The sequence below is a fragment of the Podarcis vaucheri genome (assembly GCF_965113315.1).
Source record: "Podarcis vaucheri genome assembly, chromosome: 2".
NCBI classification, from domain to species: domain Eukaryota; kingdom Metazoa; phylum Chordata; class Lepidosauria; order Squamata; family Lacertidae; genus Podarcis; species Podarcis vaucheri.
Genome location: NC_138760.1, coordinates 74,957,807 through 74,975,512, shown reverse-complemented (window position 1 = coordinate 74,975,512; position 17,706 = coordinate 74,957,807). Strand labels below are relative to the sequence as shown.

The 17,706-nt window shown below is 46.2% G+C and overlaps 1 protein-coding gene across 6 annotated transcripts; it reads right to left on the bottom strand.

The window, feature by feature from the left end:
* Nucleotides 1-459: 459 nt before the first annotated feature.
* Nucleotides 460-6,465, bottom strand: LOC309527477 (nicolin-1-like). Of its 6 annotated transcripts, none has more exons than XM_082214307.1 (7): nt 5,967-6,462; nt 4,015-4,203; nt 2,866-2,979; nt 2,524-2,696; nt 2,128-2,199; nt 1,251-1,351; nt 460-996 (listed from the first exon to the last, which is right to left on the bottom strand). In XM_082214307.1, the coding sequence occupies exons 1-6, from the start codon at nt 6,093-6,095 to the stop codon at nt 1,297-1,299; spliced, it is 732 nt and encodes a 243-aa protein (XP_082070433.1). In that variant the 5' UTR covers nt 6,096-6,462; the 3' UTR covers nt 460-996; nt 1,251-1,296. The 6 variants fall into 6 exon arrangements, with proteins under 6 accessions (XP_082070433.1, XP_082070434.1, XP_082070435.1 ...); XM_082214308.1 differs by having other exon boundaries at nt 460-671; XM_082214309.1 differs by lacking the exon at nt 1,251-1,351 and having other exon boundaries at nt 4,015-4,197; nt 5,967-6,465.
* Nucleotides 6,466-17,706: the final 11,241 nt, after the last annotated feature.

The following is a 17,706-nucleotide window of genomic DNA, read 5'->3' as shown; positions in this document are numbered from 1 at the left end:
GGTCTCAGGGCGGTTCACAGAATAAAATCAAAATGTAGAACCACAAAATACATAATCAAGTGCATAGCCATCCCAGTATGGCTAGTTCCGGGGAGAACGGGTGCAAGATGGATGTGAATTTGACTGCCTAGGGAACTGCATGAGATTACACACAACTATGAAATCTCTGGCTGGCTTTCTTTCACGTTAACATATTTTCTGTTTCTTCCTCCAGTTTTGTAAGACTTAAGGAGATTACTTCTAGGCACTAGTACTTGTTATTTTGCCCTTGGGGAAAAATGTTATTTTAATGGGGCTCATCTCACACAAAGCTGAGTTAAAAATGGTTCACAAATGTCAGTTGCTTAATGTAAATATTTAGTCCATGTTCAACTGCAAATCCAGCCTTACTAAACTGAAGTTATGTTCGAGCAGTTCCCATTATTATTTCAAAACTTTAAAAAAAAGTTAGTCTGGAAACAAGCTTAATAAATGCATTTATTTAGCAACTCACACCATTAACATTCCTTTCTACTTTTGTGGCTGCACCAAGAGAAAGTGCTTTCAAATTAGGAGGAGAAAAGAACAAAGGATGTGACTAAAGGATGGAAGACGTGGGATAAATCAGCTAATGTTGAGCTATTCTGTGAAGCTGGACTCATTTCTCTGCTGTAGTAAGGGACTTTATGGAACTGCAGAAGCATATCCAGAAGAGTAGTCAGAAAGAGTTCAGCTGATGAAACCCCAGAAAGGAACATAAGATACAACTCATTCTTTTCTTGCACTAAATTATACAACATTTCAAATGGCAAGGTCCTCCAGATCCACTGGATGAGGCTACATCTAGCAGCTCTAAAAGGGGAAGGAAACCAACATGGGTGGATTCCTCATCTTTTTCTAGTAGCATCTTTGCACCAATCTGCATACAACAGTGCTATTCCTAAGAAATGTGCCAGGTTCTAGTGCTTGGAAAACTTGTGTGTAGGAGAAGAGGCTACTATAATAACAGCCATCCACCTGAAACAAAAACACAAACAGTAGTCAGTTTCTGGCAAAAACACTGCACTTGCTCAAGTTTAAAGAGTAGGAGCTGAGCATTCTCCCTTTCCCTTTGTGAATCTTTCCTTATAGTGATTCCTAGGAAGCTCAGTGACGTATTTCACAGCTATGCATGTTGCAACTTAAAGCCCAGCCAACATCAGAAATCCCTTCAATGAATACCTGCTGCACCTTACTTTTCTGGTAGAAAATAGAAACAGTTGTCAACTAACATTGAAATGCCTGATCTGCACTGCTGGCTGGTTTGAAGTATCTCCGCTAGAACCCACATTTACTGGACTTCTGAAAACTCTTGGTTAGCATTGGGGAACTCCTGAAAGGAAGAGACTGTTGTTGAGAAGGGCAGCAATGTATCTCCTACCTGGTTCAACTACCACCCCAACAGTTGATGTGTCTCACATTACTGCTATGATTCTGTGTGAATATAGCATGTCACATGGGATGCACTGTTCAGCTTCCTGAGAATGTTTTTTTTTTCCTTATAAGAGCAAATTTCCAACCCTTATGACTGTGAAGATATACTCTGAAAGTGTGTGGGCAATGCTTGCAAAAATCTCAGAACTCAAGATTTCCAGTAGCTGCAGGTTAAGGTTCCAGTAGATTGCGTGGTTCCTTAGCCTACTTACAAAGTCAGGATACATTATGCAAAATAGAAAATATAAAGCAGCATTTGAAAAATAAAATTTCATGCAAATATACATATTTTAGTGCAGAGTACTCACAGGCCTGCACACCATGCAGCCCATCAATAATGGTCAAGTCCAGACTAACAACTGAGCTATATGGCACACAGTTTTTTCTAGTCTTTCTACAGCTGGGGTCTCCAATTTGGTGCCCATGCCAACCATATATTAAATAAGGGGTTTTTGCATTTTTGTTGTGAGGCCTGTTTTGTCTTATGTTCATCTGGGGGACTGTGTAGGCTTTTTGCCTATTGCTGGGGGAGAAGTTTCTGAGCACTGCATGTTCTTCCACGCAATGGACATTTTGTGCCCACAGGTTTTTTAGATTTCCAACTACGTCCCTTGGTCCAGACATTTTGGGACCTCTTTTCTAAGCTAAGTGTCTTATTTTACTGACTCTACTTACCAAACAAAGGTTTCCTGGCCAGACTTTGGGTGATGGATGTGGGAGTCAGACAGAGAAACCTTTCTGCAAGTTCTACAGTGGGTTAAAAGACAAAACAAAGTTGGGGGGGGAGCCTCCTCTCCCCCCGCCCCTCGCCTTGGGTAGGTCAACAAACTACTGCCAATCTTCATCTTGACTTGCAGACCAGCTTGCCTGCATGGGAAAGGGATTTCCAGGCATGTGTCAAACAAAACCTGAACCTAATTTATGTATGTGCCCCTAAGATCAATGAGGGCTGCTTTGGAAATGATTTCGTAGAATCACAGAGTTGGAAGGGGCCTCAGATGCCAACAAATCCAGCTTCCTTCTGATGCAGGAAATCTACAAGTTTCCACTCGCAGACAGGCAGACACATACCTCCAAACCGCTTTCTTGTCTTTCCTAGTATCACAAATACATAGAAGTGGTATTGCTGGGTGCTCTGATGTAGCTGCTTGATGTTCCTGATGCCACTGCAAATCTTTGCTGATGCCATCCAGTGTGGGTAAGAGAGAGAGTTGGCCTGGCAACCATGGATCGCAGCTAAGGATCTAGGTGTTGCAGAGAGAGACTAACATCAGCTAACCATTTTGGCTCCCTTTGAAGAATATTATATTTACTCCCAGCCTCTGCTGTTAAGTTCATTTGTCGTAAGACACAGGGAACACTGGCCCTGTGGATCTGGGAAAGAGTGCCTGAAGGAGATGGCAATGTACACACCTCTTGGTCTCCAGGGCAGAGCTGTAGCTCTTCAATACTGAAACGCAGCCATGTTGGAGAAGGCTGGCGCAGAATCAACCGCATGGCAATCGCCCGATCCACACTGCAAAGCATCTAAAAGAATTAATGTATGCTGTTAAAAAAAATGAACACCTGCAACAACTGCTGACAAGACACTTGAAACAAGACACTTGAGTCATTGCAGGTGCTGGAGTTCCTTCTGTCCATTTATAAAGTGGTAAGACTGCTGGACTAGGATTGTTCAAATCTGTACTCAGCCATAAGACTCACTGGGTTACCTTGGGAGAATGACTATTTCTCAGCATCCTCTACATCACAGAGGTGTTGTGAGGATGGAGAAAATGTTTGGCTTTATTAACTGCCCTAAGAGCACTTATGCTGGGGTTCAGTACGAATCACTTCATAAATAAATAGATGCATGGATAAGCCTTCAGTTGACTAGTGCATAGTCCTAAGAGCTGTATCAGAAACCACCTGGCCTAATAAGTTACAAATGGTTGGCATTAATGGACAATATATTGTTCAAGAATAGAACTGGAAAACATTTTCAACTCTTGCTGTAAGTTGTATCTTCACCATTCCCTCAGAAGTTTTTCTTAAAGCTAAAGGGATGTAGGAGTAGCTACTAATGGCACTGGCTGTCCCCATCTACTAAGTAGTGTGGGGGAGGAGAGTGGGAAATCTGGACATAAACATTGCACTTATCCCATATTAATAATTAAACTGGTACTTTTTTGAGGACGTTTAACGTACAGTTCCTATAAGTGTAGGGAACGAGAGCCAGCTGTAGTGAAAGTACAAAGGAACACAGGTTCAGAATAAAAGCTGCTTGGTAAGTAGTGCTCAAGGGGCTCAACTTTGCACTTTGCAATGAGCACGTGCTCCCAACTGCTCCACCTCTGTAACAGCCACAGCTGAGGCATCCTCCTGTAAAAGCACTGTCTTGAAAAGAGAGCTTCGTCAGATTTTAGATCTTGCATTTCAAGTGCAATATCGGTTACCACAGAGATTGCTCCCTAGAGAAAAAGAGACTGCAGTCTGCCAAGTGAGCTGTTTATAAATGAATAGAAAGGAAGCAATACACTGGCCTTTCACCTCCAGCTCCCAGTGGAGCCTGGTTATCCTAACCTGATTCCTGGAGAAACAGAAGTAATCCTGGGAGCCTTCCTCTGTGTGTGGGTTGGGCATCAGGCAATAATTACGTAAGCAGGTGACCCAGCGGGAGCGGCTTTTGCTTCCCTTGTTTGTGAAGTTTTGTTGCTGCATCCGCACTGTCAAGAAAGCTGTGTAATAATTCCTGAACACAATTTCCTGTAACTGAAAATAAGGCTGTCAGTTAATTACACAGCTCCCTCTGCATAAAATAATTATTAACAAGCAAGCAGCCTGTGCCTTACATTTAGAAAATCAAAATCAAAACAGCAACCAACTGTGCAAAGAGTAACAGCAGAGCTTGATGGAAATGCTTTTCTGCTGTAACTTCCATTCTACTGGGCTTAAAATGGTGAAAACCTGGGGAGCGGGTGCTAGAGCAGAAATATCCACCCTCCAGTCACCCCAAACATTCTATCCAGGACTTGTACCTTCTCAAGAGAAAAGATGGAGGGTAAGCAGTAAGAGAACACAAGGTCAGCTACCGGAGGGCTTTTTGCTGCTGAAGCAATTTCAGAAAAATGTCGCTTGACAATTCTTAATGCTTATGTTGATGGTTGTTCAACTGAACCAGACAACTCTATGGAAGAGGACGTTCCTGGGTCTACTCTTTCAGGTAGGTTGGGTAATCTTAGCTGCATTCACAAGCCAGTAGCTGTAGTGGGTAAACTGTTTTTCTTAGGACAGGAATGGCTAATCTTTATTTTCCCATAGGAGCTGAATATACCCTTGGCTAACCCATTGGCTGTTGGCCAGTGGTGGGTGTCATGAAAAGTAGATGTAGCCATCTACATACATTGTACACATACTCTAGCATTATACTAACAGACAGCCCCAGTCGATCCATGCAGCTCAACTGAGAAAGGGCATTATTGAAACCTCTCTGCACATTAAATAATAGATCTGATGACCAGGAAGATAGTAAAAAGTTCTGCAGGTCAGGGCAGTGGGTTAATTGTGGAGCTCGGTCATCCAGTTCTGCTTTGGAAAATAACCTGAAATATGTGGTCATTTGATTTTGAAGTTCAATATCCTGCCACTATCCTTTATCTTCTCATAGTCAAGTAAGTTTATCCACAACTGAATGATGGGTTGGAGATGGTTCTGAGAGAATAGCCTCTTGCATGAGATGTGTTATAAGGGGGGGGGGGATGTAGTTGTAGTAGTAGTAAAAGTAATAATAATATTATTATTATTAATAGTAATTGCCAAAAGTGTGACTTGTCATTGTACCAGCACTACTCTGCCAACAGATTAGGTGGCGGTGGAGAGACATGTTCTCAGTAATACTTCCTGTGCTTTGCTGATCTAATGTATACCCAACTGCTGTTTCCCCCCTGAACTTTAGCAGTGGAGTCACTGGGGGTGGGGGTCTTGTGCAAATCAGTGTCTCAACATCAATTCCACATCTACACTGCGAAAGGCAGGGACCAATTTCACAAGCTTATTAGGAAAATAAGGAGTGACAGGTATCACTCCTGAACATGAAGTCAGATTGAGTGCTATGAAGAAGGGAGGATGGAAGCATCTCTGTGTCCCTGAGGGCCTTCCTAAGTCATTTGCTGTGCAATACATCTGTTATGACATTTGCTCCACTCGCACTCCCCTGCCTGTATGGTTTTTTTAAAAATGACATTTCCCCCTTAATATTTTGTCACTGGGAAAATGAGGTTTCCTCTCCCTCTACTATCACCATTGAGGGCTGTGTAATATGCGGGGGGTGAGGTGGCTGGGCTGCTAAGATGAGCAGGGCCGTAAGCTTGATGAAAGAGAGCGAGAGAGACCACGTTTTGGGGGCAGAAGGTCCAGTATCCACTGGAATCTCCAACGGAAGACAACTTCAGCTTCTCGCTCCCTACTCGGGGACACGAGGGAACAGTCGGACCAAGATGGGACTGCGGGAGGCTGAAGGCGCCCCTCGCACTTACGAGGAAGGGCCGGCGGCGAGGCAGCAGCACGTCGATCACTGACGCACCGGATTGCCAGGACCACATTTGCCCGTCCACCTGCGCGGCGACCGCGTTTCTGACCGTGCAGTGAGCAGCCTCGCGCGCCATGTCCCCTGCGAAAGCCGCCTCGGCCCCGCTTCCTTCCTTCCCTCCCGTCTCGCCGCCTCCACGGCCAAAATGGCGGCAGCGGGCGCGCCTGCCCGCCCAGTGGCCTCTTTGGTGGTGGGGGGCTGCGCCCTTAAAACCCCTTCACTCAGGGGGTTGGCGGGGGAGCGTTCTGGGAGCGCGCGAAACTCTCGTCCACAAACGAGCCCTGATCTGGGAAAGGAGGACGTGACGCGAGGGCGTTCGAAATCTCCATGGAAACGACCGCGGTTCGGTCCTTTGTCCGGGAAGGGAGAGTAGGCCGGAACGGCTATTGGAGGTTGCGGGGAATTCCCGCCCGCCTATCAGGTTGCGGTGTTCGAAGTGCGCATAGAAGTGCGGAAGCGCGAGCCGGCGCTCCTTTTACCTATGGGGAGGGGGAGGGGGAATGGGCGGAAGGATACAGCGCTATTCGAATTCTCAGTACAGCAACTACGCCTTGAATTGCGCTCTTTGAAGCGGCATTTTATGAGGAGAGTTTATTCGTTTACTCAGGAGAATGTATAAACCGCTTAATAATAATATTAACCCTCTAAGCGGTGGACATAAAAGCAAAAAGACTTATCAATGAAAAACAGATAAAATAAGCAAATGTTCACACACACTTACATATACAGTATATATGTGCCTGGATACAGTGGCGTAGCGTGGGTTGTCAGCACCCGGGGCAAGGCAAGTAATTTGCGCCCCTAACCCGTGGATTTGCGCCCCCTAACCCTAACCCCAGATGTTGCGCCCGGTGCGGCCGGCCCCCCCTGCACCCCTCACGCTACGCCACTGCCTGGATAGGCTTTCACATACTAGCGTATGTTACACAGTTACTAAGTTCAGTACTGGGGTAATTTATTTTGGAAGGTGGCTTTTTGGGGAAGATTTTAGTCACACAAAACAACCCTCACTCGCAAATCTTGCCCCACCCCATTCTAACTGGGCAATGGCAGGCTCTGTTCCTGCACACAGGTTTTTTGGGTGCTTTTCTGACTGCTAAAGGATCCTTGGGAACAGTGGCGTAGCGTGGGGGGTGCAGGGGGGGCCGGCCGCACCGGGCGCAACATCTGGGGGTTAGGGTTAGGGGGCACAAATCCACGGGTTAGGGGGCGCAAATTACTTGCCTTGCCCTGGGTGCTGACAACCCACGCTACGCCACTGCTTGGGAATCCTCTGCTTGAGACTCTGGAAAGCTATGCAGAACAAATAGTTCTGGACAGCAGACCAATGGCCTGAATGAGCATAAAGACAGCTTTATAGAAAGTAGGGTTATGCCACAATCTGTCAACCTTTAACATGGTGCAAAACTCACTGCTGTTGCTGCCACTAACATGGCTACTGGAATGCGTCACTGAAGTACTGTGGACTGTTCTTTCAATCCCAGGAAAGGCTGGCAGTGAAGCTGAATCAGGAGGAGGAGGAAGGAAAGCATGTTAAGTATTTGTGTAGGAGGAGGGAAAAAGAACTTCCCAGAGATGTCTGCTTTGTTAAAGGCCAACTAGACATTGCAGTCCTTCAGCTGGCACAGTAATTTGCACTTCTGAAACCCAAAGCACCTTATTTCAAAGATGATGAGATGCATTAGATTACTGCAATGCACTTTGCATGGGGCTACACTTGAAAAAGTGTCTGGAAACAACTTTAGCGCAGATTGCCGCTGCCTGGCTGTTGTATGGAATAGTAAGCTGGGAATCGTATCAACCCCATTCTCAGAGCTGGCTGTTGGTGAAAGGGATCATGACTAGTGTACAACGCTCTACATTACTTGGGACTAAAGTACTTGAAGGAGTAAAATCCAGCCCAGAGTTTGCAATCAGAGAAAGAGGCCCTGTTCATTATCCCATCAGTGAGAGTGACAAGGAGGATAGCAGAATGAGCAGGGTGCTCCTGATGATGGTACCCTGTTTATGGAACGCCCTCCCAGGGGAAACCAGGCAAGCCCACACTCTGGTCACAATCACATTGTCAGGGGTTCAGGAGCAGAGGCGAGGGCAAGGGAGGAAACAGAGAGCGAGGGGGAGGAATCCGAAGAAAAGATGAGTGATGACGACGACCCGAGATCTCCGAGTCTTTCCAGTGAATCGGAAGATTCACAGAAAGGAGCGCCAGTGGCCAGAGCAAGGGGGGAGCCTAGGGGGACACCCCAGGAAGAAGGGACCAGAGGGGGTTCAGAGAGCAGCAGTTGGAAATCGGGGCCAGCGTCCCCAACAGAGCGCAGTGGAGAGGAAGGGCGCCAGGTATCGAGATCCGGCGGCTCGCCGCAGGGGGGAGGGTATGAGTCAGGAGTGGCCACACCTCCATCGGGGAGCGAAGAAACGGTCAAGCGGAAAGTGGAAGGTTGGGCGCGCGCGCCAAGTTCAAATGCACAGGAAGGCGGCGCAGTAAGCAGCCCGGAAAGGGAGCCAGGTCCTAAAGCCCGCCGCAAGGAGACAGAAGGGTCCGGGGGGGGTCAGCGTCAGAAGAGTCCAGGAAGGAAGAGACCACGGGGGGCAGAGGGACCCAGAGAAGAACGGTCAGGCGGAAAAGGTGGAGTAAGGCTAGGGTATTAAGTTGGTGTACAGGAGGCGGGGACTCAGACGGAGCTTCGCCGGTCTAGCTTCTAAGACGTAGGGCTGCACGCTGCAGCTTGGAAATGGAAACTGTAACTCAATAAAGACTTTTATAAAGTGAACGCTGGCTAGCGTGATCCTCTGTGAGCTAGGATCTGGAAGCAGCTCTGACACACATGAATTTTAAAAACTCTTTTTATTTGCCCAGACCTTTCAGAGGTAGTTTTGTGATACATTTTTGCACTGAAAGTATTAACAGATGTCGTTTAATACTGTTTTGATTTTTGTTTTAACTTTTATTATGATTCATATTTTTATGCCATTAGTTGTCCTTTCGGGAGGAAGAACTGACTATAAATTTGATGAAGTAAAATTACACTTCATTCCCAGTTAACTAAACACTGCTTATTAGAACATCATATGTAATAAAAAGGGGCCCTGATCCATCTAGGACAGGGTTGAAGAACCCCAGGAGCGGAACATGGCCCTCTAAGTCTGTCTGGTCCTTGTGATTCTCCTAAGGCTACAACCCCTTCCCAGCCACAGCTACAACTGTGCCAGCTTTGCATCTCCCTTGAGTGGTTTTGCTTGGCTGGAATGTGTCCTTGAACTCGTGATAATCATGAGCATAACCAGGATTTTTGTTAGGGGGGCAGACTTTTGTTAGGTGGCACAACCTCATATTTTTATTGAATTGTAGTGATTTTTTAGTGATGGGGGCAGCTGCCTCCCCCCCCCCTTGGCTATGACCATGCTGATAATGCATCTTGCTCGCTTAGATGGAAGACAGAAGTGTGTGTGTGTGTGATTGTGCATAGAAACTAGCCTGTGGTAAAAAGATGGTGTTTACATTCATTGTTCTACCCCATTTGCCTCTGCCCCTCATCTAGCACTGTTGTGTGTACCCCCGCCCCTCCCCGCCAAGTTGCCCAGAAAGCCACTTCCGGGCCTGCCCCAGGAGGTGGGGTTGCGGGCATCACGCCCTTCCCCACGTGAGCGGGGGCTGGTCTCAGCCCCCGCGAGAGCAGGGGAATCCTGTCCGGCCACGCCTCCCGGCCAGCCAATCGGCTGGCTGGAGGGGGCGTGGCTTGCCCTATTTAGGGCCGGAGCGGAGGGGGCTCGCCCTCTCTTCTCCGGCTAGCCCCACGTTTACCAGCTGATTGCTTACCAGCTGATCGCTTGTCCTCTTGCTACCTCGTGGAGCTACATCGGCAGAAGCGCTTCGGAGCGCTCCTTCACCCACCTACAGGAGAGCCATCTCAGCAGCCATTAGCCTTGGCGGAGTGGCTACCGCGGCTTTCCTTTTTTGAGCTGAAATCACTGGCGGGGAGTCCTTTTCACCTTTTCGGCTTAGCGTACAGCGCTCCTTCGCTTACCAACCGGAGAGCCGTCTCAGCAGCCATTAGCCTTGGCGCAGTGGCTGCCGCTGCTTTCCTTTTGAGCTGAAATCCTCGGTGGCGGTAGGCATTGGTAAGAAGGGGTTAAGAGGATGTGTGTGGGGGAGGAACGCCATCACCTCCCCCCAGTGAACGAAGGGTGGTCCGTTAAAGGACTCCGGGGGGCGTGGCCCTGTCCGAAGCCTATGGAGGTGTGGGCCAAAGGCACGCCCCAGAGCGGTGACCCGGGGGAGCTCTTAGCCGACGTGCCTCGGCGGGAGACTCCCCCGATCAGTGCTAACCCTTCACCGTGTCTCCAGCAAATGGGCTGGAGCCGGATAGTCGTTAGGACCAATGCCTAAGCCAATGCCTCTCATTCCTGAATTCAATAAAGTTGTGGCCTAATTCGCCCAATTAACCTTAATTATGGTGTCTCGTGTGTTTATTTATCTTGGTGGGGGGCGGGAACTCGCCACGCAAGGGAATGTGACTCTGCAGCTGAAAATAATTCTCCATCTCTGATCTAGAAGTTGATGGTTTTCAGAAGCATCATTTACTGCAGTTTTGCCAAGTGGATGAGAAATGGGTGCCATGTGCACAAGTACCCATGCTGATTTATCATCCGGGGCTTTTTTCTTGTTTTCTTTTGAAGCTGACAAAAAAAATTGTCCTGCACCCCTGGCCTACCTGGCAGCAAGCCAGTATGTCAAGTCCAAGGTCCAAAGGTCAGGAAATACAGTCCAGGGTCAATCCAAGTAGGCCAAGTCTGAAGTCCAGCAGTCAGGATACAGTCCAGAGTCAAAGCACAATCCCATAGAGGCCTATAAACATGGGCAGTTGAGCAGACACAGCACCTCAGCTCTGCTTGCTTTTTGTACTTTACATGCTGATTGCAGCATCTGGCTTGATGAGGCATGCGACCTTCACCTGTACCAAGCCTATTCCAACTGATGAATAACACACCTCCTCCCAGAGCTAGCGAGCCCCACCTGGCAGCCCTTGCCTGCCTCAGCCTTCTGGAGTGCCACTCCTGCTGCTCCCTGTTCCTCAGAGCCCACCGTATTCGTGAAGACTGGGGCCCCTCTGGCTCTGGTGATGGGTTCTGCTGCTCTGGTTCCTGTGCATTGACTTCCATGCCTTCAGCATCCTTCATCAACCTGTGAGTACTTACTTCCCCATCCCCTGCTTGCCCTGGTGTGTCCCAGCCCCAGCTACACCCCTTACCAGGGTCCTCTTCGTCCTCCTTGTCCTGCCAGTTTATGACAAAAATGTTCAAAGAGGGGTGTGAGGGCTAACTTTAGTCCCCTTACCTACCAAACCAGCTCTGCAGCTCCCCCCCTTTTTAAAAAGGAAACTGTTGGAATAGAACTCATTTCTTAAATAAGCTTAAAAACATGCTGAATGGATGGTGACTGTGGTTGATGGCAACCACTAGCTTAAAGATGTTGCTGTAAATTTTCCAAGTGCTTACCATTCTACTTAGGTACATTTCAGTCTAGTAGTCAAATCAGTTATTTATGGAGGCTCTGAAGGGTGGAATGGAAGGGAGTGCAGCCTGTTCTTATACTTTCTGGGTAGCATGAACTGTCATTAGTGTGAGATGATGGTGATGATTTTATTTATTATTATTATTTGTATTAAATTTATATCCCGCCTGTCCTCTCAAAGGAACCCAGGATGACAAATAACAAGTGATAAAACAGTATGAATATTTTCAAAACAATTCCAATACAGATGCAGACTGGGAAAGACCTCCACTTAAAGGCTTGTTGAAAGAGGAAAGTCAGGCACCAAAGAGACAACAATGACTACACCTGTCTAATAACCAAGGGGAAGGAATTTCAAAGGGAGTTGACTTTTGATCGCTAAGTGCAGTACCAGGCTTTCTCAAAAGAGGTCACCCTTTCCCCAAAGATGCCACTGCAGGGATGAATTCCAGAGGTGCTAAGTGTGTTGCAGCAAAAACAGCAAAGAGTTTTGTGGATACTGTGAAAACTAACAAATGTATATTGGTGCAAGTGTGTATGGGCCAGAGCCCAGTTCTTCAGATGTATAACCTCATTGGATAGGTAGGTTTCCTCAAACATCAAGTGGAGATATTTTTAAGTGAGACCCAAGTGCTAACCTCTCTTCTCTCTTTGGCAATCACTGGTAGCAGAGTAAGATAGTCTTCCATGAACACAGTCTGTAAGTGACTGTGGAGGCCAGTTCTGGATCCACACGCCCTTCCACAGTGGGGATATAGGTTTCTGGGCAGGAGTTGATCATGGTGAGAGTTTGCCAAACGCGCCTTCCTCTTAGCTTGTTTCTCCTTTTTGCCCTGCGTTTGTGCTTCTTCAAAGTCCACAACACCTTTGGTAAAGACTGTTCTCCAGTTGGAGCACTCACAGGCCAGTGTTTCCCAGCTATCAGGGCTTATACTACATTTTTTCCCCAATTTGCTTTGAGAGTGTCTTTAAACCTCTTTTGTTGTCCATTGGTATTTCACTTTCCATTCTTAAGCTGGGAATAGAGTAGTTGCTTTGGAAGACGATAATCAGGCATCCGAACTGCTTTCATCTGGTTTATGAATAGACAAAGCTGTATCATTAGTGTGCAGAAATACCTAAAGAGTGACAGTTACTTTCTGAAGTGAGCTAAATCACTCCTGTTCTTGTGCTAGGAGTAAGCCTACTTTCATAAAGACTTCCATATATCCAAAAACTTGAGGTTGGTGGCAGTGCAGGGCATCTACTTACTTCTGGGTGCAAATCGCTTCCCATATCTAAAGGAATACACATGGGTATAGCCTTACGTTTTTTGCAGTTCAGTGATTTTTCAGTTTGGCAGTTAGTAGCTTTCTAATAATTTGTGTCTATCACATCATTTTATTGTTTTATTTGGTTACAATGTGGCCAGTGACGTTATTCACCTTGATATTGTACTGTTGGATAAAGTTTATTTCCCCGCCCGCACTTGAACAAAGCCAGCCTACACATGCATGTATCTATCATGTGACTGCTTAGCACTCAGCCAATCACAGTTTAATATATCAACTGACTCTACTGAAAAGCAGTGTGTTTGAGGAAATGTAAAGTGGTATGAAAGTCCTGTCTGTGGCGATTGACCTATAATGGCTAATGCATATATGCCAAATAGTCTGAAGCTGTTGTTGAGCAAAGAAGATTCATGTGTGAAGTACATTTTAAGCTTAATATTTAGCTTTTGTTAGTTTGGTCGTATCCACTTTAGAACACTTATCCTCCTGATTCAGCTATCCTACTCTTGTGGTAGGGCATGAGTGGGGAATCTGTGGTTGAATTTACACCCATAAGCGACAGTCAGCAGGAATGGTCAAGGATGATGGGCGTTGTAGTCCAACAACATTATGAGAGCCATAGTGCACAGTATCATATGGAACTGTTCTTCTGCAAATGTCATTGCCTATGGCAGGGATGGCCAGCCTGCAGCCCTCCAGATGTTGTTGGACTGCAACTCCCATCACCCCTGACCATTGGCCACGCTCCTGGAGCTGCTGGGAACTGGAGGTCAACAATATAGGAAGTACTACAGTTTTCCCATTCCTCACTTAAAGGATCCTGATACATACATACCCCCCAAAAAGAGCAAATCCACATTCAGTGCATAGAAAATAGTACAGCATTCCTCTTTGTGCAGATTAAAGAAATGCCATGCAAACCAACAGAGTGGATTTATAGATCTGTTATCATATTTCATGGTGTCATGGTGTCATGTGTGCAGAAACAGACATGCTGTTATTTAGCTTCTCTCAAAACCGCCACCCATATGTTAATGTACACTGAAGTATTTTTTCCTTCGTTTTTCTTAAAAACAATTTTTATGTGTTGTATTTAATTTTTTAAAAAGCATCCTAGGCAGTGCATTTGGTTTAAGCCTAGTCTTGTAGGCCTATTAACCACATTCTCCCCATATGAAGCTGCCCTATTCGGTCAGGCCATTGGTCTACTTGGCACTGTTTACTTTGGTTAGCAGCAGCTCTCCACATCCCATGCAACATTCTTCCCTCCCCTCTGATTCCTGCTATGAGAAATACTTTAACTGGATATGGTGGGCATTGTTCCTGGGATGTTCTGCATGAAAAGCATTTGCTCTCCTGCTGAGCTATGCCTCCTCACTTATTATTGCAGTGGATCTGCGGGAAATGTAGCCGTCCAGAACCAAGTGGTAAAAGTCCTCTGGCATCTTCAGCAAAGCTTTAGTCATTGATTTTCATTGGGAAAGATCTCCAATATCACGACTGAGAAGGACCTCTGCCCAAGATGTTCCGAGTCAGAGTAAAGAGAATGCTTCTAGATGGCCCAATGAACGATTTCATTAGAAGCCAACTTTGTATGTTTATATTGATTACAGAGTTCTTTGTAAAAGTGCATCTGTCTTTCACTGACTAATTGAAACATCCCTATAGTCAACCAGAAAATTAAATTAAATGCGAGAGGACTAGGCTTTTCAGACCTGGAAAATATATCTTACACACTACAGCGGTCCAGAGATCTAAAAGGTAACCAAACAGTAGTTTTATTAAAACTACTGAAAGTCTGAAAGTTGCTGAATTGCAGAAGAATATGTGGTAGTGCACATATGTGGTACTGGACGCGGGTGGCGCTGTGGGTAAAACCTCAGCGCCTAGGACTTGCCAATTGCATGGTCGGCGGTTCGAATCCCCACGGCGGGGTGCGCTCCCGTTGCTCGGTCCCAGCGCTTGCCAACCTAGGAGTTCGAAAGCACCCCCGGGTGTAAGTAGATAAATAGGGACCGCTTACTAGCGGGAAGGTAAACGGCGTTTCCATGTGCGGCTCTGGCTCGCCAGAGCAGCTTCGTCACGCTGGCCACGTGACCCGGAAGTGTCTGCGGACAGCGCTGGCTCCCGGCCTATAGAGTGAGATGAGTGCACAACCCTAGAGTCTGTCAAGACTGGCCCGTACGGGCAGGGGTACCTTTACCTTTACCTTATGTGGTAGTGCAAAGCATTATACAGTATTCATTCTGCCATTGCTCCATATTAATCTTTCAAACTGGTCTATATTTAGAACAACTCTAAACTTAATAACAATTATAGATAAATTATGGCTCGCTTCTATTGTATGTAAGTGTAATATCTGATTTGTTACTATGCCTCTTGAAGAGTAAGCCTCTCCTTGTCACTTTGGGGTATTTATCTGCCATCTCTGGTTTGTACATGTTAAGAGATCTGACCAGAAATGTTCTTCTCCTGGTCTCTACTTTTTATCACAAGTCCTGTTGATTTAAATTATTTGGGGGAAACCAATCCATTCTTATAATTTCTGCTCTTTCAAGATTTGCAGCACCTATACAGGTCTACCCAGAAGAAAGACTTGTTGTTTTCAATAGTGTTTACTTCCAGGTAAATAAATATAGGATTTCAGCTTTAGGCTGTAATCTTATACATTCATCTGGGAGTAAACCCCATTTAATTTAATGGGATAAATTTCTGCTTAGACATAGAAGTGTGCTGATCATCTAGTTGTAAACTCTGTTGGAATTATTGACAGCTGAGAGATTATAAAATAGTTCAGTGATGGCAATTCATAGAATCATAGAAGTTCTAGTGCAAGGCCCTGCAATGTAGGAATCTCAACACACGGTCCTCCCATCCAATTTGAAACCATACCAGGCCCTGCTTAGCTTTGCAAATGTGCTAGCAAGTTTATTGCTGCACCAAATGATGATTCTGGATCAGGCCATATGAGCAGAGAAGGTTACAAGAGGGTGCACATCCAGCACCCAGAACTGCCCATTTCTGGATCTAGACCTTAGACATATTGCCAGACATACAGTCTGTGACATCAGCTGTCATACCACCTATCATCACTTGAATGATCTCAGGTGCTGTGCTTCTGCCTTAGGAGGTAAACAATTTTGAACCCAGCCTTCTATAGGTTTTGGGCTACAATCCAACCAGCACAGCCAATGGGCAGGGATGATGGGAGTTGTAGTTCAAAACCTTTGGAGGGCACCAGGTTTCAGAAGGCTGGTCTAAGCTCATATAGGGGCTATCAGTTTGGCATAATTTTTTACACTCAATAGCAACTGTGCAGCCTGCTACTCTGTACAGGCTGTGTTAGACCAAGGCCAGACCCTCTTGTTTTTCTACTGTACAAATCTTCATCTCTTACTTTTCTAAATAAATAAATAAATGGTTGGATTGGGGCATGTATGTCCATTAGGTTCAATGTGGAGCTAAACATCTCTTTCATATAATTCGACAGGGCCTAAATTTGCTTAACTTTGTTTGGTTCGTGCCCCTTGTTAGTGCAGGGGTAAGATGCATACAAAGAGTAGACTGGGGGCTTGGCAGAGCTGTTGGGAATTGGCACTGGATTGCAACAGCTGCTGTGTAGGATTCTGGCCTGCTTTGCAGAAAGAGCTTAGGGGAAAGACATACTTGTTAGGAACCCCTTGCTTGTCTTTCCAAGCCCATTCCTTGGAGCAGTGTTTGCAACAAATGTTGGGTTCCCAATGCCAGAGGGTAATCCTTTCCCACCAAGCTCAGAGCTTCTCAGAGATGGATCTCAGACACAGCTCTGTTGTCAGGGATCAGCTGGAGAACAGCTGCCTGTAGAACAATCTTCTCAGTGTGGGTAGCAGATAGCAGGCCAAACGGGTAAACCCAGGAGGAGACCCACCCCAGAAAACCTGGCCAGGAGCCTTGACTGCAATGCTATCTCTCTATTCCCGTTCATCACCCCGCCAAACTTCCCATACAATATGGCCTCTCCTGACACACCCATGTCTTTTCTAAATTGCCACTTGCCAGATCCAGCTCATCATTGATAGCCTCTCTACTGGACTATTACACGGAGCTGAAAGGCTGAACACTCATCATTCCCACACACCATCCTCTCACTCCTCCACTGAGGCCCTGTTTGATGGGGGAGGGACCTGTTGCCCCAGATGTTGCTGGTCTCAAGTCCCCACTTTGGCTAAGCTGGGTGGGGCTGTTGGGAGTTGTAACCCATCAACAGTTGGGGAGCCACAGGTTCCCCACCACTACTGTTAATCAATGATACCTTTTTGTTGTTGGCATTTATGGAGCAGAATTAAGGTAGCCTATAGCCTATCATACTTCTACCATAAAGCTCATGTCATCCATACCAATGGTAAGTATTGTGTACTGCAGCTGTATGGAGAAAACTGGCCTGAATGACATTCACATAGACATAAGTGGTACCTCGGGTTAAGAACTTAATTCGTTCTGAAGGTCCGTTCTTAACCTGAAACTGTTCTTAACCTGAAGAACCACTTTAGCTAATGGGGCCTCCCGCTGTTGCCGTGCCGCCACAGTGCGATTTCTGTTCTCATCCTGAAGCAAAGTTATTAACCCGGGGTACTATTTCTGGGTTAGCGGAGTCTGTAACCTGAAGCGTCTGTAACCCGAGGTACCACTGTATTTGAATAATGTGTGAGATGACTTCTGTGAAGTATGGTATTGCTTTATGGTGCACAGACTACCATGGAAGGATATCCTGGTCTTGATAACCAAAGAAAACAGAGGCGAAGTATGGACATGCATGATGTCCATTCATATGAAAATATGTGTAATGATGTTATGGCTGCTGTGGCTGCTCCTCATTGGTTTTCAGCGGTGTAGTTTCCTGAAAAATATTAGACTCATCATTTAAC